The 27,211-nt window shown below is 41.1% G+C and overlaps 1 protein-coding gene and 1 long non-coding RNA gene across 5 annotated transcripts in view; one reads left to right on the top strand and one right to left on the bottom strand.

Moving 5' to 3' along the window:
- ACSM3 (acyl-CoA synthetase medium chain family member 3) overlaps positions 1-27,211 on the top strand; it is a 44,963-nt gene that overhangs the window by 15,526 nt on the left and 2,226 nt on the right. For 3 of the 4 annotated variants that reach the window (XM_081131526.1, XM_081131528.1, XM_081131527.1), the window contains 11 exons: positions 1,878-2,139; positions 2,949-3,159; positions 10,216-10,423; positions 12,674-12,817; positions 12,933-13,089; positions 13,364-13,443; positions 15,030-15,153; positions 16,093-16,173; positions 19,116-19,217; positions 22,950-23,077; positions 23,184-23,283. In XM_081131526.1, the coding sequence (XP_080987652.1) occupies positions 1,921-2,139; positions 2,949-3,159; positions 10,216-10,423; positions 12,674-12,817; positions 12,933-13,089; positions 13,364-13,443; positions 15,030-15,153; positions 16,093-16,173; positions 19,116-19,217; positions 22,950-23,077; positions 23,184-23,283 (1,554 nt within the window). In that variant the 5' untranslated portion in view covers positions 1,878-1,920. The remainder of the gene's footprint in view (positions 1-1,877; positions 2,140-2,948; positions 3,160-10,215; positions 10,424-12,673; positions 12,818-12,932; positions 13,090-13,363; positions 13,444-15,029; positions 15,154-16,092; positions 16,174-19,115; positions 19,218-22,949; positions 23,078-23,183; positions 23,284-27,211) is intronic. The other variant, XM_081131529.1, reaches the window with a different exon arrangement.
- On the bottom strand, positions 12,168-24,436 carry LOC308554350. Its single transcript, XR_013998401.1, has 3 exons — positions 22,779-24,436; positions 18,649-18,736; positions 12,168-13,164 (listed from the first exon to the last, which is right to left on the bottom strand). It is a non-coding gene; the product is annotated as an uncharacterized lncRNA (long non-coding RNA).

Here is a 27,211-nt window from a genome sequence, read left to right as displayed (position 1 = left end):
GGTGATTCAAATATATAAGCAGAGTTGAAAATCACTGCTCGATTAAAATCTTATTGAACTGTAATAAAGAGGACATTCAAATGGCAATCCAATGATGAAGTTCTAGTTCTCTGCTATGACACATGGAAGCAAGTTGCTTCCACTCTCTGGGGCCCCACTGTCTTTGCAGGTGGGAAATGAGGAGACTGAAACCAGATGATCTTAGAAGGCTCAAGCTCACTGACTCATAAGGTCCTTACACAAATGGGTGGGAGGGGCAGGAGAAACACCCGGGCCCCCCGATGTGCTGAGTGCAGCAACACCGTGCCCGAAGGCCAGGTCCACCTAGGGTGAAACTTGTGGCTGGCATCTGCTATTAATTATTGTTTGGCAGTTTGTCACTACAGAAATGCTTCCATGTATCCACACTGCCTTACACACCACACAGCTAGAACTGCAGTTAAAAATGATTCAATCATTGTGAGAGTAGTGTTTCATTGTAGGGAATTTGGAAGATTATAGAAAGTATAAAGAAGTGAACCCTAACGTCCCTAGAACTGTGTTTTTAACAGCCTCATTTATGAGATCTCAGCCAAGTAAATGATAACGTGATGAAATGATTTCCCACAGAAGCAGGGAGGCTGGGTGACCTGGAGGATCCTCCCCTACAGAAGTCCCACAGGTTGAAGCCCTATCATTACATCTCTGGCACGTGCAGCTCCAAGCCTGGACTCGAAAGCAGCGTGGGCTCCTAATGGGAGCATGGGAACAATAGCTGTAAACTAGAGGATCTCTGATGGTGCTTTTGTTCCTAATTGGTACTGGTCCACTCTCGGTTTCTTCATCTGTGAATTCCCCACAGTGAAAACTCTCCTTGACATTTCTGCACTACAGTGGTACCTCAGTTTTCGAACATCTCCATTGACGAACATTTCAGTTTACAAACGCCGTAAACCCGTAAAGTAAATGCTTTGGTTTTCGAACACGCCTCAGAAGTCAAACACGCCACGTGGCTTCCGCTGAGTGCAAGATCCTGAGGCCTAGCTGTTGGCTGTTGATCCCTTGGTTTTCTAATGTTTCAGACCTTGAACAGTCTTCCAGAACAGATTACATTAGAAAACCGATGTACCACTGTACTTTGAAATATCCAGGTCAAAGAGATTAGGTGAGAAGGCTTAGCCCTTGCTTTCACTGAGAGTAACTGGTGACCCAGATCTTTCCTTTAGAAATACAAACATAGAGAATGGGCTGGAACCAGACGGTTCTTGGTTCAAATCCAACCAATGCTCCTGTTACAGACTGAATGTTTGTGTCCTCCCAACATGATGGTATTTGGAGGGGGAACCTTTGGGCTGTGATTAGGGTTAGATGAGGTCACAAGGGTGAGACCCTCATGATGGGATTAGTATCCTTATAAGAAGAGGAAGAGACCAGAGCTCTCTCTTTCTCTACCATGTGAAGACACTGAGAAGGCAGCCATCAGCAAACCAGAAACAGGGAACCAAGTGGGTCTGCACCTGATCTTGGACTTTCTGGCCTCCGGAACTGTGGGAAAGAAATGTCTGTTGTTTAAGCCCTCAGTCTATGGTGTTTTATTATGGCCTCCAGAGCTGACTAAGCAGCTTCTTACTAGTCATTCTCTCTGTCTGTAAACAGAGATGATAATAGTATCTACCTCACAGGATTACTTTGATGATTTAATGATAAATTATGTGTAAGTAAAACGCTGAGCACAGTGTTTGGAACTTAGTGAGTGCTCAGAAAATGGTGTGATGATGATGATGATGATGATGGAGAAGGAGGGAGGGGGGAGAAGGAAACTTTGCTGCTTTGGGGTATGGCTACCTTCAGGACAGAAACAAACATATGTCATTTTGCTTGTCTTCTATGTGTGTCAGTTTTCATAGGAAACCTCAGGTGCTAAAACATCCAACAAAACTGATGCTGTCTCTTGTCACCATGGAGATATTACTTCGTTCCAAGTGTTTTCAGCGCCTAGCAGTTCCTGGTTCTATGAGAGTGTTGCATAAAGATTATAGAACAGTGACCCCTCAAAATTTTTCCAACTATGAGTCCATGAAAAAGGACTTCAAACTGGAGATTCCAGAGTATTTCAACTTTGCTAAGGACGTCCTGGACCAATGGACCCATATGGAAAAGGTATGTAGCAAGGGCCGGTCTATAGTTCCTAACTGGGAGTGATTTTGCCCCCAGGGAACATTTGGCAATGTCTGGAGACCGTTTTGTTGCCACGACTTGAGGGAGAGTGTGTGCTAATGATAGATGCCAGGGATGTTGCTAAATATCCAAAATGCACTGGACAGTCCCCAACAGAAAAGGATTATCTGGCTCAATATGTTAATGGTTCTGTGGTTGAAAAAGCCAGAGTTACAAAAATGTATGATTATAGGTTAGTTTTTTTAAAACAACAACAACAACAACAAAAAGGGCCCTGGCTGGTTTGGTTGGTTAAGTGGTTAGAGCATAGGTCCGCAGACAAGGGTCCCGGGTTCAGTTCTGGCCAAGGGCACCTACCTTGGTTGCAGGCTCGATCCCCACCCCTGATCAGGGTGAGTGCGGGAGGCAACCAATCAATGTGTCTCTTTCACATCGATGTTTCTCTCTCTCCTTTCTACTCTCTCTGAAAAGCAATAGAAGAAATATCCTTGGTTGAGGATTAAAAAAATCAACAAAAACAAAACAAAAAGGAGTAGAGTGAAAAGTGACTCCAAGGACATGAGGCATAGATACAGTACTAAGGGGATAAGTATAAAGGGATTGGGCTAAAGAAGAAATGGCAGATGCTGGAAGAAATGACATGGCTTCCAGCATCTAGAAATAAGAACTCCAGAATTATTTCCAAAACTCCATGTATAGTCTAACGAATGACCTGTAAATTTTCTTCAGAGAAAATATTCCATTAGTTTGATAACAGACTTTAAATCTATTACTGGATTGTCTTTCCTCAGGCTGGAAAGAAACCTTCCAATCCAGCCTTCTGGTGGGTAAGTGGAAATGGAGAAGAAGTGAGATGGAGTTTTGAGGAACTGGGATCTTTGTCCAGGAAATTTGCCAGTATACTTACAGAAGCCTGTGCCCTGCAAAGGGGAGATCGGGTCATTGTGATTCTGCCCAGGATCCCAGAGTGGTGGCTTGCAAATGTAGCCTGTCTGCGAACAGGTGAGTAATGTTCGAAAACTGATCATATTTAAAGTAGGTTGGATGGGGGATTTTCCAAAACATCTAAGTCATCATGAGACATTTATTTGGGTAAATGATTTGAGTTACTGTACTCAATATAGTATTATTTGCTAGAACCTTAGAAATATGTTGGAAATTGGCCATATCTTTTTACCTAAACTAGTAGGTGGGTTTTTCAAAATGCTATAGCTTTATTAAGTGAATGCCAACAAACAGTTAAATAGCCTCTACATCCATTCTTGGTAAAAATTCAAAGTGGGAATAGAGGGATCATACCACAACATAATAAAGGCCATATATGACAAACTTACAGCCAACATCATACTCAATGGGCAAACACTAAAACCATTTCCCTTAAAAAGAAGAACAAGACAGGGTTGTCCACTTTCACCACTCTTATTCAACATAGCACTGGAAGTTCTAGCCACAGCGAGCAGACAAGAAGGAAAAAATATAAGCCATCCAAATTAGAAAGAAGGAGGAAGTAAAACTGTCATTATTCGCAGATGACATGATATTGTACGTAGAAAACCCTAAAGATTCCACCAAAAAACTACTAGACTTAATAAGTGAATTTGGCAATGTAGCAGGATTCAAAATTAACACCCAGAAAAAAATGGCATTTTTATACACCAATAATGAACTCCTAGAAGGAGAAACTAAAAAAAAAAAAAAAAAAATCCCACTTTCCATTGCAACAAAAAAATTAAGATATTTAGGAATAAACTTAAGCAAGGAGGTAAAAGACCTGTACTCAGAAAACTTCAGGACATTGGAAAAAGAGATACAGGAAGATATAAACAAGTGGAAGAGCATACCATGTTCATGGACTGGTAGAGTTAATATCATTAAAATGTTTATACTGCCCAAAGTAATCTATAGATTCAATGCAGTCCTATTAAAATACTAACAGTATACTTCACAGATCTAGAACAATTACTCCAAAAATTTATGTGGAACCAAAAAAGGCCGAGAATAGCCACAGCAATCTGGAGAAAGAATAACAAAGTTGGAGGGATCACACTACCAGATATCAAGTTATACTACAAAGCCACTGTAATCAAAACAGCCTGGTAGCCTGGCCAGGCATGGCTCAGCAGTTGAGCATCGACCTGTGATCCAGGAGATCGAGGTTCAATTCCCGGTCAGGGCACATGCCCGGGTTGCTGGCTCAATCCACAGCAAGGGGCATGCAGGACGCAGCCAATCAATGACTCACTCATCATTGATGTCTCTGTCTCTCTGTCTCCCTCTCCCTTCCTCACTCTGAAATCAATAAAGATATTTAAAAACAAAAACGAAAACAAACCCAGCCTGGTACTGGCACAAGAACAGACATATAGCTCAATGAAACAGAACAGAGAACCCAGAAATCATCCTAAGCCATTACGCTCAATTAATATTTGACAAAGGAGGCCAGAGCATTCAATGGAGTAATGACAGTTTCTTCAATAAATGGTGCTGGAAAAATTGAACAAGTACATAAAAAAAAAGAAAAACTAGACCATCAACTTACACCAAACACAAGAATAAACTCAAAATGGATAAAAGACTTAAGTGTAAGTTGTAAAACTATAAAAATCCTAGTAGAAACCAGAGGCAGCAAAATCTCAGACATCTCTTATAGCAATATGTTGGCCATACATCTTCTAGGGTAAGGGAAACAAAGGAGAAAATAAACAAATGGGACTACATCAATTAAAAGGCTTCTGCACAACAAAAGAAACCAGCATCAAAATGGAAAGGGAACCCACTGTATGAGAGAACATATTTACCAATGATACATCTGATAAGGGGTTAATTTCCAAAATATATAAACAAATTATACAACTTTAAAAAAGGAAGACAAACTATCCAATTTAGAAATGGGTAAAGGATCTGAATAGACACTTCTCCAAAGTGGACATACAAATGGCCAAGAGACATATGAAAAAATGCTCAAAGTCACTAATCATCTGAAAGATACAAATTAAAATGACAGTGGTTACCTCACACTTGTCAGAATGGCTATCATCAACAAATAAACAAATGACAAGTGCTGGTGAGGATGTGGAGAAAAGGGACCCCTAGTGCACTGATGGTGGGATTGCAGACTGGTGCAGCCACTGTTGAAAACAGTGTGGAGGTTCCTCAAAAAATTAAAAATGAAACTGCCATTTGACCCAGTGATCCCACATCTAGGAATATATCCTAAGAATCCCGAAACACCAATCAGAATGAATATATGCACCACTATGTTCATAGCAGCACAATTTACAATAGTTAACATCTGGAAACAATCCAAGTGCCCATCAGTAAATGAGTGGATAAAAAAGCTGTGGATCTCTTACCCTTTGAGACAGCATGGAGGGACCTGGAGAGTATTATGCTGAGCGAAATAAGCCAGTCAGAGAAAGACAGGTATCACATGATGTCACTTATATGTGGAATCTAATGAACAAAATAAACTGATGGACAAGATAGATCCAGAGACAGAAGCATGGAACAGACTGATGAATCTTGGAGGGAAGTCAGGGGTGGGGAGAGATTAACCTAAGAACATACGTGCATATATGCATAAGTCATGGACACAGACAATAGTGTGGTGAAGGCCTGGGGAGGGGGGGGCAGCATGAAGGGGGTCAATGGGGAAGAAAAAGGGACATTTGTAATACTTTCAACAATAAAGATAAATTTTTAAAAATTATAAAAAACATGTATGATTACAACAGAATTATAAGTACCCAGGAATATATCTAAAGATATGCATTAAATCTGGAAAATTTTTAAAATATTATTTTGAAAGACATTTTAAAACACTTAAATAAATAGAAAATATGCTATGTTAATGGAATGTTAATATTGTTTATATGCCAATTCTGTCTTTATTGTTCAATAAATGCAATTAAATTCTGATCAAAATGCCAAAAAAACCCACCCCCAAAAAACAATTAAATACCCTCATACCTACTGCTTTCCTCCTCCTATAGGAACAGCATGGTCATGTAAAACTCAGTGCACCCACAAACAGACAACCCACCCCAGCTCCTGTGGCACAGCTTTATTCCTCTCATGATTATTGCCATTGTTCTGGAGTCTAAGCCAGGCATCTGCAACTCCTCCCAGTCAGTTCCTGCACCTTGTAAATTTGACTTCCTACATGCCCTGCAGAGTCCGTCTTTTCCTGTTTTACTGCCATTGCTTTACTTCACATGCTTACCATCTCCTGAATGGATTTCCCCCAAAGTCTCCCTAATTCTGTCTTGTATGTGCCCATATCCTCCCTCAATCCAATTCATCTCCATAGTCAGTGTTCTTTTTAGAAAACACATTTTATCCCAACATTGGCTGCTTGACATTATTTAATTACTCCCTAGTGCCTCCCAGATAAAATCTGAACTTCACGTATATCATGGAAGGCTCTAGCCATCTTCCCTTTATTGTTCTCATTTCTCACCCTTATACTAGGTGTCAAATATTTTCCTGGGAGGTTTGTGACCTTTCCCATCTCCTGGCTTTTATGCACACTGTTTTCTTTGGATAACTATTTGTAGACTTTCAAGTCTTGGCTCTAATGTCACCTCCTCAAGCAATCCCACCCTGATGCCCCACTCCAGGTGCTTTCTTCTTCTTTTTTTTAATCTCTATTGTTGAGAGTATTACAGATGTCCCCCCCTTTTCCCCCACATTGCCCCCCTCCACCCGGATCCCACCCCGCCCCAGGCCTTCACCACCCTAGTGTCCGTGGGTAATGCATTTATGCATATAAGTTCTTTGGTTAATTTCTTCCCATGCACCCCCCCCCCAAACCCCTCTTCCCTCTGAGATTCATCAGTCTTTTCCATACCTCTGGTTCTATTTTACTCATCAGTTTATTTTGTTCATTAGACTCCTTGTTCATTTATCTTGATTTTTAGATTCAATTGTTGATAGATATGTATTTGTTGGCATTTTATTGTTCATTTTTTTTTATCCCTCTTCTTCTTCTTCTAAAGAAGACCCTTCAACATTTCATGTAGTACTGGTTTGGAGGGGGATGAACTCCTTTAGCTTTTCCTTGTCTGAGAAGCTCTTTATTTGACCTTCAGTTCTAAATGATAGCTTTGCTGGGTAGAGCAATCTTGGCTGTAGGTTCTTGCTTTTCATCACTTTGAATATTTCTTGCCACTCCCTTCTGGCCTGCAAGGTTTCTGTTGAGAAATCGGCTGACAGTCTTATGGGTGCTCCCTGGTAGGTAACTAACTGCTTTTCTCTTGCTGCTTTTAAGATTCTCTCTTTGTCTTTAACCTTTGGCATTTTAATGATGATGTGTCTTGGTGTGGGCCTCTTTGGGTTCCTCTTGTTTGGGACTCTCTGTGCTTCCTGGACTTGTGAGTCTATTTCTTTCAGTAGGTAGGGGAAGTTTTCGTCACTATTTTTTCAAGTAGGGTTTCAATTTCTTGCTCCCTCTCTTCTCCTTCTATCACCCCAATAATATGAAAGTTGGGCCTCTTGAAGTTGTCCCAGAGGCTCCTTAAACTATCTTCATATTTTTGGATTCTTTTTTTCTTATTGCTGTTCTGATTGGGTGTTGTTTGCTTCCTTATATTCCCTATTGCTGATTTGATTCTTGGTGTCCTCTGCTCTACTGTTGATTCCCTGTAAATTATTCTTCATTTAAGTTAGTGTAGCCTTCATTTCTGACCGTACCTTTTTTATGTTGATGTTCTCACTAAGTTTCTTGATGTTCTTACTAAGTTTCTTGAAGTTCTCACTAACTTTCTTGAGCATCCTTGTAACCATTGTTTTGAACTCTGTGTCTGGTAGTTTGCTTCCATTTCATTTCGTTCTTTTTCTGGAGATTTCTTCTGTTCTTTCATTTGTGACATGTTTCTTTGTCTCCTCATTTTGGCTGCCTCCTTTTGCTTGTTTCTACATATTAGGCAGAACTGTTATGTCTTCTGGAATTGGTAGAGTGGCCTTGTGTAGTAGGTGTCCTGTAGGGACCAGTGGCTCAGCCTTCCCATTTACCTGAGCTGGGCACTCTGATGTGCACTGTCTGTTGTAGTTGAGCTTTGATTGCTGTTGGCGGCACTGGGAGGGATTGACTCCCAGGCCAGCTGGTTGTGAGGACCAGCTGTGACTACAGCGGGAGAGCAGCTCTGCAGGAGATACCACTATGGAGCATGGCTTGCTTCAGTGGGACTTTGGTGCTCTCTGAGTCTGCCCCTTGAGTGTGCCACCCATGGATGTGGTAGGATTGTATTTTGGTGTGGTCTGAAGCTGGCCATCAGGTGCACTGGCTCTACAGGTGCTTTCTTTTTTAAGCTCACCCAAAAAACATGTATTTCTGTTTAACCTGTACTATATTGTCTGGGTATACTATTTGCTCATAAATCTGTCATTCTCATAGGACTATGTAGGCTCCCAAAAGGCAATGCCTATAATATATTCATCTCTGACCTCCAATGACTGTCATAGTAAATGCTCCTCAAAATATTTTTTTAATTATCTCTATTGTCATGATAAATCATATTAAGTAGCCATTACTAATTTATTATAATCATTACTTGCATTTGCAGAATTATATGCTCTAATCTCATGTACATTTAAATTATATGTTAGAGTTCCATAGTCCACTTTTCTTTCTTTCTATTTATTTATTTTACTTTTTTATGTATGTATGTGTATATTTTTTAATTGATTTCAGAGAGATGAAGGGGGAGAGAGAGAGCCAAAACCCAGGCATGTGCCCTGACCAGGAATCAAACCGGTGCCCTCTTGGTTCCTGGGTCGATGCTGAACCACTGAGCCACACAGGCCAGGCTGAAAGATTATTTTTTATTAAAGTAACAATTTGCTCCCTGGCAAGAAACTATGTAATGCTTCCCAGAATGATTAGACAGGAAGTATTTTTAATAGGTAAGATTGATCACTGTTAATAGGTTCTTTTAAAGATATGATATGTAGAGACTCTAAACCTTCAATGCTGTGTATTATCTAAGGCCCCAAATCATATCTCCAATGTTTCCTCCCTTTTAAGCTGGAGACAGACCTTATATTTGCTGGAAAGTTCCACTGTACCATGGGTACATGGGCACCCCAAACTCATGTCTAAAACTTTAAAAAAAAAGAAAAAAAAAAGATGTGATATGAATTATGTTGGCTGAAATTAATTATCTAAGGGTGATGTGTTTAAATAATGTGCTTCTTCATGAAGTGCTGACTTGTTGATAGTGCCTTTAAATCATGGGCAGTGTGACGTAGTTGCTTATCCCTAGGTGAAACATCTAAAGAAATAACCTTGGAGTTAAACCTCATAAACATTGCTACATTGTCTTGTTTAAAAAGAGAAGATATTTAACAGAAAAGCAGAACTTGGGACTCATGGAGATGAAGTGGCTTGTCCAAGGCCAACCTATTTGAGTACCTGGCTCCAGGATATACTCTCAGCCTTTGCACTTCACCTTCCAGTGCAATTTACAGCAGGTGGCAGTAGCAGCACAGAAAAGGGTGCATGTGTCAATCTTTCCCTTTGGAAAGAAACCATAAGACAATCATGTACATTTTAAGAGACGCGGGATGAAGTGGTCAAGTGCACAGCTAGCTCTGGGGTCAGGCTGCAGGGTTCAGTCCCTGCACGGCTACCTTCTACTTTGGTGATGCTGGGCAAGTTATTCACAGCTTTTGTGTTTGGGTTTTTTGGTGGGTATTAAGTGAGTTAAAACATGCAAAACCACTTGGAATAGCACCTGGCGCTCAAGTACTCAATAAATGCTGGGTAATGATATACTTTTCAATCAAAACCCTCTTCAAACTGAATGGTATGAATTGTCTTCAGATAGAAGATAATCATCCAGCATTTAACATCCTTTCATTTTAGGTCAAAAGGGTCATAGATTTGAGATCCCATGAAAGGCAAAAGCAGAATAATGAAAGGAAGACAGATACCTTGCCTGGGAAATTGATGAAGCCATTCTGAGAAATACAGAATATACGGGGCTATCTCCACAACCCTGACTAACAGGATGAAGAAAATCCTTCTTTCCAAACATTGTTTCTCTTCTGCTCCTTTAGGTACAGTTTTAATTCCAGGAACCACTCAGCTGACCCAGAAAGACATCCTCTACAGACTGCAGTCTTCAAAAGCCAAGTGCATTATTACCAACGAAGTTGTGGCCCCAGCAGTGGACGCTGTGGCATCTAAATGTGAAAACCTGCACTCCAAGCTAATTGTGTCTCAGAACCCCAGAGAGGGGTGGGGGGATCTCAAGGAGATGATGAAGTGAGTAGTCATAATTGTTGTAGAACAGCTTCCCCAAAAGAAGGGAAACATTGAAAAGATACTCACTCAACCCACGAGTGATGTGATCGGCAAAGGGAACAGTTGGTGATTATCGCTGTGCTGACAGTCAACACTCTGAGGCAGGAAGGAGCTTGGGTGTTTCTCATAGCTTGGGATTTCCAGGGAGCAGACCCCAAGACAGAAATTAGTTGTATTAAGAAGTTTATCAAGGAGTTATCTTGGGATCAACACCTGTGAAGGAAGGTGAAAGATGTGGGATTGGGCAAAAGAAGAAATTTATCTGCCATGTACCCCCAAAAAAGCCCTCAGCTGACCCACTGAGACCTCTGGAGTTTAGATAGCCCCTCAAAGCTCTCCCCAGCTAAAGTAAGAGGCCCTGGCCTTGACATGCGCAGACTGATCAGCAATGGGCGGGGGCTGTCTCTAGAAGGAGTCCTGACCTTGGACAAGGCAGCTGTCTTCAGCCAAGGCCATCTTTAAATAGGGCTCCGAGCACCTGGGGCAGTATGTCCTTCATTCCTACCTCGGATTTAGGAGGTGTGTCAGCATCAACCACAGAGCTGGGAGTGGCTCCCAGGAAAACGGATTACAGTATATAACTCCCTGTGACATCAACACTTCTGTCAGGTTATAAGAACAACACTTAATGAAGCAATAATGAACAACACTTAAAACTAAATTATTCTGATGTCCAAGCCCTGCTGGGATGCCTTCAGGGGTCACTTAGAGCTCTTGTCATGTGCTGGTTTACTCTCAGCTTCAGGCTGACAATAGATTCCCTCTCTAGAGTGAGCATGCTGTACTCAGGGTTTGGGAGCATGCTTGCAACTGTGGACTTACTCCCCTTCTCTAAAATAGCTAGCAGGGATTGAGTTCTCACCAAAGGCCAAGTACTGTTCCAATAAAAATAATGTTATAATTGCTGCCATTTCTCTGGCTCTGGTTGTGTGTCAGAAACTATTCCAAGCATTTGAGATACATTAACTCATTTAATCTCACAGTAAGCAAGGGTGTAGGCACTGGGATTATACAGATGAACAAGGTCAAATGCTAGGATCTGGCAGAGCTAGTTCCCACCCAGGCAGTCTGGCTTGCGCCTACACTCCTGTCTGTGCTGCTTACTGCCTCTAGTAGTGAGAGATTGGTATGATAACTCTGCCTTAGGTTTCAAAAGAAGCCATGTGATAGAAGTGACAGGTACACAGCTATAGGTACTACCTATTTTTGAGGAAGATAATTATGGAATCATAGACTAAACACTTGGTCCAGCTCTGCTAGGCTTTGAAAACAGCTTTTCTATATCTGTCATGGCCTGGATGTTTCTGACTCATTCATTCCTGGCCTAAGAAAATCTGTGTGCTTCTTAGACACTGGATGTGCAGAGCGGACCTACCCTCAGCCACCCTAACATACGACTTACATACAGCCCGCTTCTCCTTCAGAACTAAATGTTTTCTTTCTCTTTAACTGGGGTCCTTCCATCCCTGGATGGGTGCTTAGATCCCCTTAAGTGTTAGGGTTTACTGTATTCAGAACTATGTAGACTCATGGGAAAGAGAAAAACAATCCTTTCAGAGGTCAGCAAACGCTTCCTATAACAGGAGTGGATAGTAAATATTTTAGGTTTTGCAGGCCACGCAGTCAGTCTCTGTCCCAGCTACTCACCTCTGCTGTTGTAGAATGAAAGCAGTCATAGGCAATATATAAATGAGTGGGCATGGCTGTGCTCCAATAAATCTTTATTTACAAAAACAGGAGGTGGGCCAGATTTGGCCTGTGGGCTGTAGTTTGCAGACCTCAGCTTTATACCATTACCCGAGACTTCTCTTAAGACATTAATTTTTTTTTTTAATCACATTTTAAAGCATCCACGGTGGAGGGGCAGTTCTTCACAAATCCATGCTTACACCACCATAGAACCCTCATTCTGCTTCAGGTATGAGAAAACTCTTGAGTTTCGAAAATGCTGTCACTGTTTTTTATCACACAGTAAAAGGCTATGAAATGGGCCGTTACAAACAGGCTATCGATGGCAGTTAAGCCAATTCTGCAAAGCACCTAAAAAGATGGAGAGGGAGATGGCATTTACTTCTGAATTCAACCTAAATCACTGGGGGCCTGACCAGTGGGAGAGTGAGCCCCGAGTAGATGGGTCCTTAAGTCCTGTTCTGTGCTGAGTCTGTGCTGCAGTGTTTAACCTGCAGAATCACTGCAGTTCTTCCTTCCTAGGCAGGCCACTGACAACCATACCTGTGTGGCGACAAAACACGATGAGATCATGACCATTTACTTCACCAGCGGGACGACAGGATCTCCTAAAATGACTGCACACACCCACAGCAGTTTTGGTTTAGGATTATCTGTAAACGGAAGGTATGTTCATAGAACTGCAGCTGGAGGTGTCAACACGTGCTAAGGTGATGATTCCTTTATTGGTCTTTTGGATTTGTTGCCCCAAATAGATCAGGGCTATTCTTTGTCTTCCCAGGTTCTGGCTGGACTTGACGCCTTCGGATGTGATGTGGAATACCTCTGACACAGGCTGGGCAAAGTCTGCATGGAGCAGCGTGTTTTCGCCATGGATCCAGGGAGCATGCGTATTTGCACACCGTTTGCCGCAATTTGAGCCAACTTGCATCTTGCAGGTAAGGCAGAGCACAAGAGGTCAGCATTTAGAGATGCATTAGCAGGGCCACTGACAGGACTGTCCCATAGAGTCGCTTGTAGAAATCAGAATACAACATGATTTAAGATATTTCACATCTGGGAAGTAAAAAAGCCTGAAAAGATAAACTAAGGAAAGGTGCAAGTGCATTTATGTTAGAATAAACAAAGTTTAAGCTGTGCCGTGCCTCCCACAGACACTTAGGCACTTATTAAAGTTGTAGAAAGACCAAGAGTGCTTCTTGTACATTGCAGACTCTCTCCAAGTTTCCCATCACCGTCTTCTGTTCAGTGCCAACTGTATACCGAATGCTTGTACAGAATGATATGACCAGGTAAGAAAGGCTGGTAAACAGGCACGTAATGGGGGCAGGGGAGACAAAAAGGAAGCTCTAAAAGAAAAGATCTTTCTGCCTAAAAACACAGTTCCAGACTGGTAGGTATGGGATTTAGCAATCTCTTCTCTTGCTTCCATTCTGTAATAATAATTACTGCGTCCGGGGCAGGATCAGCCATGTGCGTAGCCCTGAGAGCCCAGTGGATGGTGAGTGTTCCCCGACCCGAGAAAGGGAAGAAGTCACCCCTATTTGGAACCCTATCCCAGCAAACAGGAAACATGATGGGTGTCACTGATTCCATTTGAAAGGGTGAACTGGTAAATATTTTTAATTGATTTTACTTAAGTTTGAGTAGGAGAAGTTCACATGACATAAAATTCAAGAGGTATATAAGAATATATATTAAAAGTCTTCCTCCAAACCTTGTCCTCAGTCTCATTTCTCCTCCCTGAAATCTATGTGTACACAAGCCAATGGGCATATGTTCTCTCCCCCTCTCTTTTATACATATAAATGGAAACATAATGTGCACACAGTTCTGCACATTTTCCCCCCTAACAATACATTCTGGAACTGTGCTGTCCAGAGTGGTGATGACTAGCCACACATATTTAAATTTAAATTTTAGTAAAATAAAAAATTCAGTTACATATTATAGTTAATTATACTGTAGTGCATGTTTGAAGTTGCTAAGAGAGTAAATCTTAAAAAGTTCTCATCACAAGCAAAAATAATTTTGTAACTATGTAGGATGATGGTTGTTAACTTATTGTGGTGATCATTTCACAATATATACAAATGTTGTACACCTGAAACTAATTTAATGTTACATGTCAATTATACTTAAAAATAAAATTCAGCCCGGCTGGGCGTGGCTCAGCAGTTGAGCATCGACCTAGGATCCAGAAGATCGCGGTTCGATTCCCAGTCAGGGCACATATCTGGGTTGCAGGCTCGATCCCCAGTGGGAGGCGTGTAGGAGGCAGCCGATCAATGACTGACTCATCATTGATGTTTCTGTCTCTCTCTCTCCCTTCTCTCTGAAATCAATAAAGATATATTTAAAAAAATAAAATAAAATTCAGTTGCACTAGTCATAGTTCAAGTGCTCAGTAGCCACGCAGGGCTTGAGGATACTATAGTGGATAGCACAGATTAGAGAAATTTCCATGGTAACAGAAAGCCCTATTGGACAGCACCACCCAGGAACTTCCGTGTTCTTTTTTACAGCTGTATACTATTCCATTGTATAAATACATTATAGTCCAATTCAGATCAGTAGTAAACTTCTAATCCTGATTTAAAATATTAAATATGATCAACATGTGTGGTACCTTCCCTAAGGATTTTTTTTTGCAGTAAATCATGCTCCCCACCCCCCCCAAATAAAAGGGAGAAAAGAAAAAGGAAAACTGGTGTTTGGGGAGTCACTTTATAATGTTAGAATGGCTTATTTTTGTATTGGAGAGGGGAGTTAAGAACTGAAACACACTTAATGTTGACATTTCATTAGAAATCATCTTAATTTCCATTTCCTTCCATTTTTCCTCCTAAATTTAATCTGTGATCTGTTTTCTGAGAAGCTGTAAGTTCAGAAGCTTAAAGCACTGTGTGAGTGCTGGGGAGCCCATCGGCCCTGACGTGACTGAGCAGTGGAAGAGGAGGACAGGGCTGGACATCTATGAAGGATACGGACAGACCGAAACGGTACAGGGACCTCACTGGATAGACAGGGCTGGGTCCCACTTTGTCCGATGAATAGAAACCAGTGTTCCTGATATCCCTATGATCGTTTGAGGGCCAAGAAGGGAATGGAGTGGTCAGAGCAGTTTTTATAAAGCTTGAGGGAAGCTAGTTGCAAAAAAGCTCTGAAACAGACACAGTTGTTGTTTAAACAGCCTAGCATTACATCCTGGAATGGAAATAGCCATTCATTGAGAAAAACTGCTGTATAACTCACCAAGGTAAAGGCATTAAAATATTTTTTAAAAGAAAAAAATACTAGAGCTACAGAGAGATTTCCCCTTATGTAATAGGGAACTTAGTCAGGGCTGCCTCAAAAATAGAAAATCCTGAGTTTCTAATTACTTAAAACAGTAGGAGTTTGCTGGACAACGCCTTGACAAGCATACCCTAACAAGGGTTACCTAAAGAGCTTGTAGAAATAGGAATAAGAAATCCTGGAGAAAATGAAAAAAATAATAACAAAAGTGGTAATTATGTAGAAAAGAGGAGGGGTAAGATGGAGCAGGTGAGGGAAAAGCTGAAAGAACATTTTCCAAGTGTATCTTTTTTACAGTGCTTCAACTTAATAAACCATAAGAATGTAGTGCCTGGTCAACAATGAAAATACCAAAAATAAAATTAAAATTAAAACTGACAAATTTATTAAATTAAATAGGAACAGCGTATCATGCTCATATGAGTACAAATGTTTTCATAATATGGATATTTTAGCAATTATAAATTTATGAAGTGTTATAACTTTATTATATATAATTTGTTTAGTGTCTCTATACTTCATGAGAGCAGAGAATTTGTTTTATTTTGAACCTAGTTCATACTAAGTTCTCAATAAATATGGTGGATGAACGAATACATTTTATGTTACTTGTCACGTTATTTTATTTTCTTCTTCTTAACTAGGTGCTAATCTGTGGAAATTTTAAGGGAATGAAAATTAAGCCTGGCTCAATGGGAAAGCCTTCTCCTGCTTTTGATGTTAAGGTCGGTACATACACTTCCAGGGGAATCTTTAACAACTGGGTACCTTTTCCACTCCCCCACTTCTACCTTCCCTTACACTCCTAGTTTGGGCGATAATTTCATGTTACTTTCATGATATCTTAATTTCCATGGAAAAATGGAAATGGACTAGAAATATTAGTTTGTTGGTCTCCATTTTTTTGTTGTTCCAATTTTAGTATATGTGCTGCTGAAGCGAGCACTCCATTTAGTAGTTCTAAGCATTTTATAAAATTAACCCATTTAATTTCCAGAAGGAACCTATGAGAGACATAGTAATATTAGAACCATTTTGCAGCGAGGCCCAGAGAAGTTAAGGAATGTACCCAAGGTCACACAGTAGCTGCTAGTGCTGGGATTCATTCCCAAGTGATCTAGTTCCAAAGTCTACTCTTTTTTTTTTTTTTTTTAATATTCGCCCAAGGATGTTTTCCATTGCTTTTCGGGGTGGGGTGGGGGGGAGAGAGAAATACCGATGTGAGAGACACATCAATTGGTTGTTTCGGGCACATGCCCTGACCGGTGCCAGGGATCGAGACTGCAATCGAGGTAAGTGCCCTCTGCTGGAATCAAACCTGGGATCCCTCAGTCCAAGGGCCGATGCGCTAACCACTGAGCCAAATCCGCCAGGGCCAGAGTCTCTACTCTTAACCCCAACACCACACTGCCCCTTCTGGTGAGGGAGGTCAAGACTCCTAAGAGGGTCCAGTGGGCCAAGAGAGGCTGAAGTTTACAATGGGTGCAGCATTCTTCCTCTCTTCCCTCAGGCCTGTCTGGCCACCTCTGGCTCTGTAAGCACTGCCATTTCCACCCCTTAGCCCTAAGTGACATCCTATTATCTCATCAGCACTCTCGTACAGGGTTGGAACTGTTCTTATAGCAACCCAGCCAAAGTTAGGTATAGCCAAAGGAACTTACACTGATAAATAAAAGAAAGCAAGAGCAACAAAAACGCAAAATGGATGAATTTATAGAGAGCTCAGAACCAAACTTAACTGAAGGTTGTAGACGAGATCAATGCTTCCCAAGCTTATTCCATCATAGGAATCACATGGGCACTTGTTAAAAATACTAATTTTCTGGCCCCTTCCCTAGAGATGCATTTAGGGCAGGCCCCTGAAATCTGTATGAAACAAGCATCCAGATAGTTCTTAGATCAGGTAAGTTGGAGAAAGTTTAGATGATATTGATTGCTGATACCACTCTTTATATAAACCAGATGCTGGGTCCTTTCCTTCACCTTAACTTTGCTGTGGGAACCTTGTCTAAAGATAGGATTGCCTAGTGGTTCAGGTCTGACTGCTCTTTGGTAGGGGAGTGTCTTTGGGTGAGCTCTCACCTAGCTAAAAGCAGCTGCGATGACACTCCAGCCTCTGGGGATGTGCTCCAACCAGAGGAATATCAAGTTCACGTAACTTCAAAGCCCAAAGCTTGTAATTTTCATGTTTAACATTTCTGGACCCCTTGAACAATAAGGAATGTGATTCTCTCCAGCGACAGAACATTTTGTCTTTTCCCTGTCCATTAGTCTGTGATAAGTATTTGCAACTCCTAAAATGTCTCCTTTCTATCAATATTCCTTGATACCCGGAGCCAAATATTTCTTTAGATGACTGGGTGGGAATTCATATTTTTTTAATTTACAAGAACTTAACAGTAAGGTTTTATATTTGGAATTCCTTTGCCTTTCAATTTCTCATTGAGGACATAGCCCTCTTCCTTCTGGAAAGAGCCAGATAAGTAATAGGTCTTTATTTTCCACACCAGCCACATCTCAGGCCTAATGGTTCTCGGCGGGTGAACATCAAAGCAGAGTCGAGTTTTCATACTTAGGAACAGCTAAAGTTATTTAGAGCAAAATCCGGTACATAAGGTAAGCAATCAACCCTGGAAATGCTAATTTGGATTTTTAAAATTTCAACTGGCCCTGGCCGGGTGGCTCAGTTTGGTGGCCCACCCTCCCGTACACTAAGAGGTCACGGGTTCAGTTCCTGGTCAGGGCACACACCTAGGTTGCGGGTTTGATCCCCAGTCGGGGAGCATATGGGAGGCAACCGATCGATGTTTCTTACATCAGTGCTTCTCTCTCTCTCTCAAACATATCCTCGGGTGAGGACTGAAAAAGAAAACTTGGGCTGCACTCCCTGGAGAGATTCCACAGGGGAGTGTAATGGCGAAAAGCATGGGCTCTGGACTCTGACTGCTCAGGGATGAATTCCTGCTCAATCCTGCACTGTTACTTAAACTCTCTGCACCTCAGTTTCCCCATGAGTAAAATGAGCATAACAATAGTTCTAACCAAAGAGGATTATTGTAAGGACTAAAGGAAATAAGACGTGCAGTTCGTAAAGTGTTAGGATTTATTACTTGGAATAAGTGCTCAATAAATGCTTGCTCCTCTTAGGGAACCGTGAGGTTTGGGGAAAGGGTCGGAGAGCGAGGCTTTAAAGGGCTTACCCTCCACCGCTTCAACTGTTTTCTTACGTTGGGCTGCTGAAGTCAGGTTTTGTTTGTTCCACAAAGTTTGAAAACCAGTAATGAATGTCTGTTTTAGAGGAAAAGACAATCAAGATATATTGCTAAATGATAAAAGCAGGTTGCAAAACAGTACATTATAAAATGATCCTATTTTTTCCTAGGTCTAAATAATCTTCAAAAATATTTCCAAAATATGATTATTATTGGATGGTAGAATTAAAGAAAACTTTTATTCTTTTTTCACATGTTGCTAACCTTCATTTTATATATTTTGCAATAAGAATTTAACTAAGTACATTTCTATTAGGAATTAAAGTATTCTTAAAATTTGTTTAAAGTCTGCATTCTTAAATGGCAAAAAATCAAAACAAAACAAGCAAAGCAAAGATTTAAGAGGTGGCATTAAGTAAAAATTCCCTTCAATAAATTGTTCTGTTTTTTCCTAGATTTTAGATGCAAATGGCAATGTTCTACCTCCTGGACAAGAAGGAGACATTGGCCTTCAAGTTCTACCCAAACGACCATTTGGCCTTTTCACTCATTATGTAGTAAGAGACTTATTAAATAACCTCTTATTTTCTACTTGTTTCTCAAAAGTCCTTGGTAATTATCTATACTTGTCACAAAACATACCTAGGATAGGTACTTGGCCTTCTATTTTAATTTTTAGTATTGTTGAAAATATTACAAATGTTCCCCCTCTCCTCCCCCTGTTGATCCCCTCCACCCGGCATCCCCCCCCCCCCCCGGTCTTATCCACACTACTGTCTGTGTCCATAGGATATGTATATATGCATCTAAGTTCCTGATTACTCCCCCCCCCCCCGCCCACTCGCCACCCCTACCTTCCCTCTAAAATTTGTCCGACTGCTCCATGGTTTATTTTGTTCCTCAGTTTATTTTGTTCCTTAGATTCCACATGAGTGAGATCATGTGATACTTGTCTTTGCCTGGCTTATTTCACTTAGCATAATACTCTCCAGGTCCCTCCATGCTGTCCCAAAGGGTAAGAGATCCTTCTCTTTTACAGCTGCATAGTATTCCATGGTGTGAATGTCCCACAGCTTTTTACCCACTCATCTGCTGATGGGCACTTGGATTGTTTCCAGATCTTAATGTAAACTATGCTGCTACAAACATAGGGGTGCGTAAGTTCTAATTGGCGTTTGGGGTTTCTTAGGATATATTCCCAGAAGTGGGATCACTGGGTCAAATGGAAGTTCCATATTTAATTTTTTGAGGAAACTCCATCCTGTTTTCCACAGTGGCTGCACCCGTCTGCATTCCCACCAGCAGTGCACTAGGGTTCCCCTTTCTCCACACCCGCTCCAGCACCTGTTGTTTGCTGATTTGTTGATGGCAGCCATTCTGACAGGTTCGAGGTGATATCTTATTGTGGTTTCAATTTACATCTCTGATGATTAGTGACTGAGCATTTTTTCATGTCTCTTGGCCATCTGAATGTCCTCTTTGGAGAGGTGTTTATTTAGGTCCTTTGCCCATTTTTTAATTGGATTGTCTTCTTTTTGTTAAGTTGTAGGAGTTCCTTATATATTTTGGATATTAACTCTTTATCAGATGTATCATTGGTGAATATGCTCTCCCATACAGTGGGCTCCCTTTTCCTTTTGTTGATGGTTTCTTTTGCTCTGCAAAAGCTTTTTATTTTTATGTAGTCCCATTTGTTTATTTTCTCCTTTGTTTCCCTTGCACTAGGAGATGTACTGGCAAACATATTGCTACGAGAGACATCTGAGATTTTGCTTCCTATGGTTTCTTCTAGGATTTTTATGGCTTCACAGCTTACATTTCTTAAGTCTTTTATCCATTTTGAGTTTATTCTTGTGTATGGTGTAAGTTGGTGGTCTAGCTTCGTTTTTTTGCATGTACCTGTCCAGTTTTCCCAACACCATTTGTTGAAGAGACTGTCTTTATTCCACTGTATGCTTTTGCCTCTTTTGTCAAATATTGAGTGTAAAGGTTTGGTTCGATTTCTGGGTTCTCTGTTCTGTTCCATTGATCTATATGTCTGTTCTTGTGCCAGTACTAGGCTGTTTTGATTACAGTGGCTTTGTAGTATAACTTGATATTGGGTATTGTCATCCCTCCAACTTTGTTCTTCGTTCTCAAGATTGCTGTGGCCGTTCAGGGTCTTTATTGGTTCCATATAAATTTTTGAAGTGTTTGTTCTAGATCTGTGAAGTATGTTATTGGTATTTTAATAGGGATTGCATTGAATTTATAGATTACGTTAGGTAGTATGGACATTTTAATAATGTTAATTCTACCAATCCATGAACACGGTATATTCTTCCACTTGTTTATATCTTCCTCTCTCTCCTTTTTCAATGTCCTGTAGTTTTTTGCAGGTCTTTTACCTCTTTGGTTAGGCTTATTCCTAAGTATCTCAATTTTTTTGTTGCAATGGTAAATGGGATTGCCTTTTTAGTTTCCTGTGAGCTCACTACTGGTATATAAAAATGGCAGGGATTTCAGGGTGTTATCTGCTACGTTGTCGAATTCCTTTATTAAATCTAGTAGTTTTTTGGTGGGGTCTTTAGGGTCTTCTATGTACAGTACCATATTATCTGTGAATTACAGTTTTACTTCCTCTTTTCCAACTTGGATGCCTTTTATGTTTTCTTCTTGTCTGATTGCTGTGGCTAGGACTTCCAGTACTATGTTGAATAAGAGTGGTGAAAGTGGACATCTGTTTTGTTCATGTTCTTAGGGGACATGGCTTTAATTTTTGCCCACTGAGTATGATGTTGGCTGTAGGTTTGTCATATATGGCCTTTATTATGTTTAGGTATGATCCCTTTATTCCTGCTCTGCTCAAGAGTTTTTATAAAAACTGGGTGCTGGATTTTGTTGGATCTTTTTCTGCATCTATTGATATGATCATGTGGTTTTTGTCTTTCAATTTGTTTATGTGATGTATCACATTTATTGATTTGTGAATATTGTGCCAGCCTTGCATCCCTGGAATAAATCCCACTTGGTCATAGTGTATGATCTTTTTAATGTATTGCTGGATCTGATTTGCTAATATTTTGTTGAGGATTTTAGCATCTGTGTTCATCAGGGATATTGGCTTGTAGTTCTCTATCTTTGTAGTGTCTTTATCTGGTTTTGGAATTAGGCTAATGCTGGCCTTGTAAAAAGAACTTGGAAGTATTCTTTCCTCTTGGATTTGTTGGAAAAATTTGAGGATAGGTGTTAATTCTTTGAATGTTTGGTAAAACTCCCTTGTGAAGTCGTCCAGCCCAGGGCATTTGTGTGCTGGGAGTTTTTTGATTACTGCTTCAACTTCATCAGTAGTTATCAGCCTATTCAGGTTTTCTGACCCTTCCTGGTTGAGTTTTTCTAGGAATTTGTTTATTTCATCCAGGTTGTCCAGGTACTTGACCTTTTCTTGAGACCCACTGTCCTCAGACAGAGAACTGAAAAAGCACCCAAATGCTTGCTGGAGAAGGGCACATGGGCTCCCCTGGGCTGTAACACTGCTCCAGGCCCACGAAGACACGGGGAGGCAGCCCCAGAAAGAAGATAGTCTCTTAATACACACTGGCCCTCTCTGCTATCCAACACCACCAATCATCTTCCTGAAATCCCTTCTTGGGAGGGGTGAGACGGATAGAGAATGGCAGCAGTAACATTAAGTATATTTCTTCCACTGAAGGCCTTCTGAGCTCCTTACAAATGTATTTTCAACTGTAATCACAGTATACAAATAAGAGCAAAGTTGACATAATCGAAGGTCTAGGTTCTACTTGTTGGTGAATTTTACATAATATAGCAACACATCAGTTTTCTTCCTGCTAAAGTTACAGAACCAATTCTGTTTTCATGTAAAACCAGACAAAATACAAAAAAACCACCACCACAAGCCACAGAAAAAACATCCTGTCTTTTCTTTGAATTATTAGGTGTAGATGCTTTCTTTTAACTCTGAGTGTTCAATTCTCTTTCCTAATAGTGTTTGGTGTTAGTCACTTAGCAAAAGACTTAGCCTGCTCCTCTGAGCTTGCGCTCCTGCAGTATATATTTTGTGATCTCTCTAAGGAAACTCAGGGTAGAAGCATGCCCACTCTTTGTAATTAGTTTACCTTCCTCACACTGGGCTGCTCAATGCTGGGACTGCGTCCTTATTTCACATGCTGGCTCCTCTTCATTCTTGGGCTTCTCAAAGGTAGCGGACTTCTTTCTCCTGAACATTTAAAAGTTCAAAGGAACAGAAAAGTCACATTCACAATAACAAAATGCTATTTGTTTCACAGGATAACCCTACAAAAACAGCCTCAACTCTACGAGGCAACTTCTATATCACTGGGGACAGAGGCTATGTGGATGAAGATGGGTATTTCTGGTTTGTTGCGAGATCGGATGATGTCATATTATCCTCTGGGTAATTTTTTCATCTGTGCATATGTCTTTATTAACTGATCACCAGTGTTCCGGAATGAACCTGCTGCCCACCTTTATAAATTCCTGTTGTATGTTTTACTTCCCAGTTACCGAATCGGACCATTTGAGGTAGAGAGTGTCCTGGCTGAGCATCCCGCAGTGGCAGAGTCAGCTGTGGTCAGCAGCCCAGACCCCATCAGAGGAGAGGTACAAGAATGAATTCATCTCCATTTTATAATGTGTTAGCAGTCTAACACATACTTTTAAATAATAGTTCATTAAAACAGATTACCCAAATAATTCACCCACTTACTGTGCAAGTCAGATAGAAATATGCTGGTCAGAAAGAACTGCTACAGAATTTGACTGCAAAATACATACTATAAGGAATTGGAATCCTTTCCATGGAGCTAGGGCAAAGGGGGTGTGAATGCCACAGCCCAGGCTTACACCAGGTAGGGTGTCAGAGTTTAGCTAGGTTGGGTCACATTGTTACCCAGAGGTCTAGAAACTGACATGGTCCCTGGAGTAGCACGAGAATAGGCTGGCATCACAAAGCGGGGGGTGGGAGCAAGGTCTGGGGCAGGAACCGAGGCAACCAGAAGCAGGCTGGGTAGGTAAATAACCAGAGGATAAGGGAAATAAGCTATAAAGACAGAAGTCCTGAAAGCTCACTCCTATTGGGGCTGATCACCTGGTAGTTTGGGCTTAAAGGTTCCATGCCCCTCATCAGGCGCCCTTTGCCAGACTCCCAGTATTCCAGATGAGTAACAGCAAGGGACAGATTCAGTGATTAATGAAGTTCGTCCCTTTGAGCTGAATTCCACCAGAAGGGTTTCATGACTCTCAGCTCCTCCTGAACCTCTCCCCTAGCATCAGTCCTCATTGATTTTACCCAGACAGATGCTTGGTAGTCAGCTGATATCCCAGAGTATAAGACAACAAAGTGGGTTTGGGTCTGCCCGCACAGGGATCCTGGAGTAGGGCTTGGGTTAGCCAAGTGAGGAGAAAAGATTGCCCAGCTCCATTTCCCATTAGTGAGCAGCAACAATTCCCGGCAGATGTGGGTGGGTGTCCTGAACCAGGTGTCCTCAACAAGGTGGCTGTGTTCTATGCTTCTGGCAGCTCCTCTCCTTCTGGTAGCAGGCCTGTCTTAGCTGGGCTCAGTCTTCCTCCAGGCTAGGTCTTCCCAGACCTAGGATTGAGTAGCAAGTTCCAGAAGAATTGATCAAAAACAGATAAAATGGCCCTAGTCAGTTTAGCTCAGAGGTTAGAGTGTTGGCGTGCGGACTGAAGGGTCCCAGGTTTGATTCCAGTCAAGGGCACGAACCTCAGTTGTAGGCTCGATCCCCAACCCCACTTTGGGCTTGTGTAGGAGGCAACCAGCCAATCGACGTGTGCCTCTCACATTGATGTCTCTCCCTCTCCCTTCCATTCTCTCTGAAAAGCAATGGAAAAAATAGCCTGGGTTGAGGCTTAAAAAAAAACAGAACAGATAAAATGAAGACTTTATGGCAATATCCAAAATATTGATCATTTTTATTTACATTCCATAGTCTTGCAACTTACTGTGTGCATTTTCACACTGTTGTCTATTTTGCAATGTTTTAGCTTTAAAAATTCCTAATGCTATTTGCTAATCCTAACTAAGTACTTGGACAATTTTATGATTTTTTTCCTCAGGTAAACTATCCAAAAGCAGATGGGTTTGCTGTGCAGGCTGATGCTCTAACCACTGAATCACACTGGTCAGGCCTGGTTCCTTTGCTTTTAAAAATTTTCAGCCAGTGAATTAATTTACCTACATTTACCTTAATTTAGCTACATTTTCATAATTTTAAAAAATGTGTGATTTCCACAAGGCTTCTTTAAAATACGTAACTTCCAACAGGGACAAAGAGATGGACGACTTTGTTACCGTTGCTTCTTCCGACAAGAACATTTAGCTTTTAAGTACTATTTTAACATTGGCATGTGAAATAAGGAGCTGAGAAGTATTTGTCTTGGGTGCTCGGTTCCTAAATTTTTTGGACCACACAGCTTCTTTGGAATTTGAAGGCCACTGGACCTATGCAGTGATGAAAATGTTCAGTATTTGCACCATCCAATACAATAGCCACCCCTGGTATAACTAAGGAAATTTTATTTCATTTTAATTTAAGTGTCAATAGCTACATGTGGCTAGTGGCTACCATTCTGAATAGTATAAACATAGACTCTTCTCATAAACATGCAAAATTTTGCAGAGTATTTCAGAGAAACTTTGAAGCCCACTTAGTTTTCAGGTTAAAATAAATCTTGTGCTCCTACTACTACAACTAATAACTAATGTTTTTGAGGACTTAGTATATCCCAGGTATTGCTGTAAGCCTTATACCTACGTTACTTTAATCCATACTTTTTATAGAGAAGGGAACTGAGGCACAGAGAGGTGTCCTAACTTGCCCAGGATTATACAAGTATGGCGTGAACCCAGGCTGTCACACTTCAGAGTTCATGCTCTCAACGAGGTTAGGTTGTTCCTTGTTATCATTTTCTGTAATGGTTTATAAAGACTGTTATAAAGATAGGCTTATCCAAGGTGTAGAAGTCACCAATATGCAAAGCAGTAATTACAAACATTAGTTTTTGTTTTTTTTTAAAAACATATCTTTATTGATTTCAGAGAGAGGAAAGGAGGGGGAGAGAGATAGAAACATCAATGATGAAAGAGTCATTGATTGGCTGCCTAGTCCGCAACCCGGGCATGTGCCCTGACCGGGAATTGAACCCCAATCTCTTGGATCCTAGGTTGATGCTCAACTGCTGAGTCACGCCCGGCCGGGCCAAACATTAGTTCTAAAAATAATTTGCCTCTGAATGAACAAGTCACTTATAACAAGGATACATTTAGCCCGGCCGGGCGTGGCTCAGCAGTTGAGCACTGACCTGGGAGCCAAGCAATCGGGGTTCAATTCCCGGTCAGGGCACATGCCCGGGTTGCGGGCTCGATCAATGACTCTCTCATCATTGATGTTTCTATCACTCTTTCTCCCTCTCCTTTCCTTTCTCTGAAATCAATAAAGATATATTTTAAAAAAAACACAAAAAACAAAAACAAGGATACATTAAAAAAAATATTTTTTTAATTGATTTTAGAGAGGAAGAGGGGAGAGGGAAACTTTGATGTGAGAAACATTAATTGGCTGCCTCCTGCACGCCCCCTACTGGGGATTGCGCTGCAACCTTTTGGTGCATGGGACAACAGCCAATCAACTGATCCACACTGGCCAGGGCTAGCAAGGATAAATTTTTAAAAAAATTCATAAAGCCAGGCCGGTGTGGCTCAGTAGTTGAGCATTGACCCATGAACCAGGAGCTTACAGTTCAGTTCCCGGTCAGGGCACATGTTCTGGTTGCAGGCTCAATCCCCAGTAGGGAGCATGCAGGAGGCAGCCGATCAATGACTCTCTCATCATTCATGTTTTTCTCCCTCTCTCCCTCCATCTCCTTTCTTCTGAAATCAGTAAGAACATTTAAAAAAGCAGCAGAGCAGACATAAATACAAATAATTTTTAAGAAATGTCAAAATATGGATAGGATACAATTATATACATGCATATACAGACATATACTCACACAGTTGTGCAACTGCCCTATGGCACATATAAATTAGAAATGTTTAAGGGGTTTTGGTAAAGACAAAAATAAATGCTCATAAAATGTTGTAAAACTGCTCATTGGTAAACAACGGTCAACATGTGAAAACTTGATAACTGCAAATCTCCATTTCTCATTAACTGGTTGCCCAGAGTGGTTTATTGTTCCAAAAAATTCACTTTCAGTTAATACTGATTCCCAGGCTATAGTGGGCAGATAACGTTGGCAGCTTATCTTCAAGCTGAGTACATGACCTGTGAATAAGATCTCAGCCTCTTAAGTGCAAGAAATTTCATCATCAAAGTTGCAGGAGCCTCCTGGAACTGTGCCCAGAGGAAGCATCGTTCCAAGGAGGGCCTGGCTGGTGATCTGGATTTGGTGGTGCATTACTATTTGCCTCACCCAGAGCTGCCTCTAGGGAAGGCAGTGCTGGCAGTGCCAGGAGAGAACATTTATAATATCAATGCACTCTTGAAGGGGCTCCACATGAGGGGTG

The sequence above is a fragment of the Miniopterus schreibersii genome (assembly GCF_964146895.1).
Source record: "Miniopterus schreibersii genome assembly, chromosome: 3".
Lineage (NCBI taxonomy): Eukaryota > Metazoa > Chordata > Mammalia > Chiroptera > Miniopteridae > Miniopterus > Miniopterus schreibersii.
Note: the sequence above shows the minus strand (reverse complement) of the source record. Positions and strands in the feature narration are given on the sequence as shown.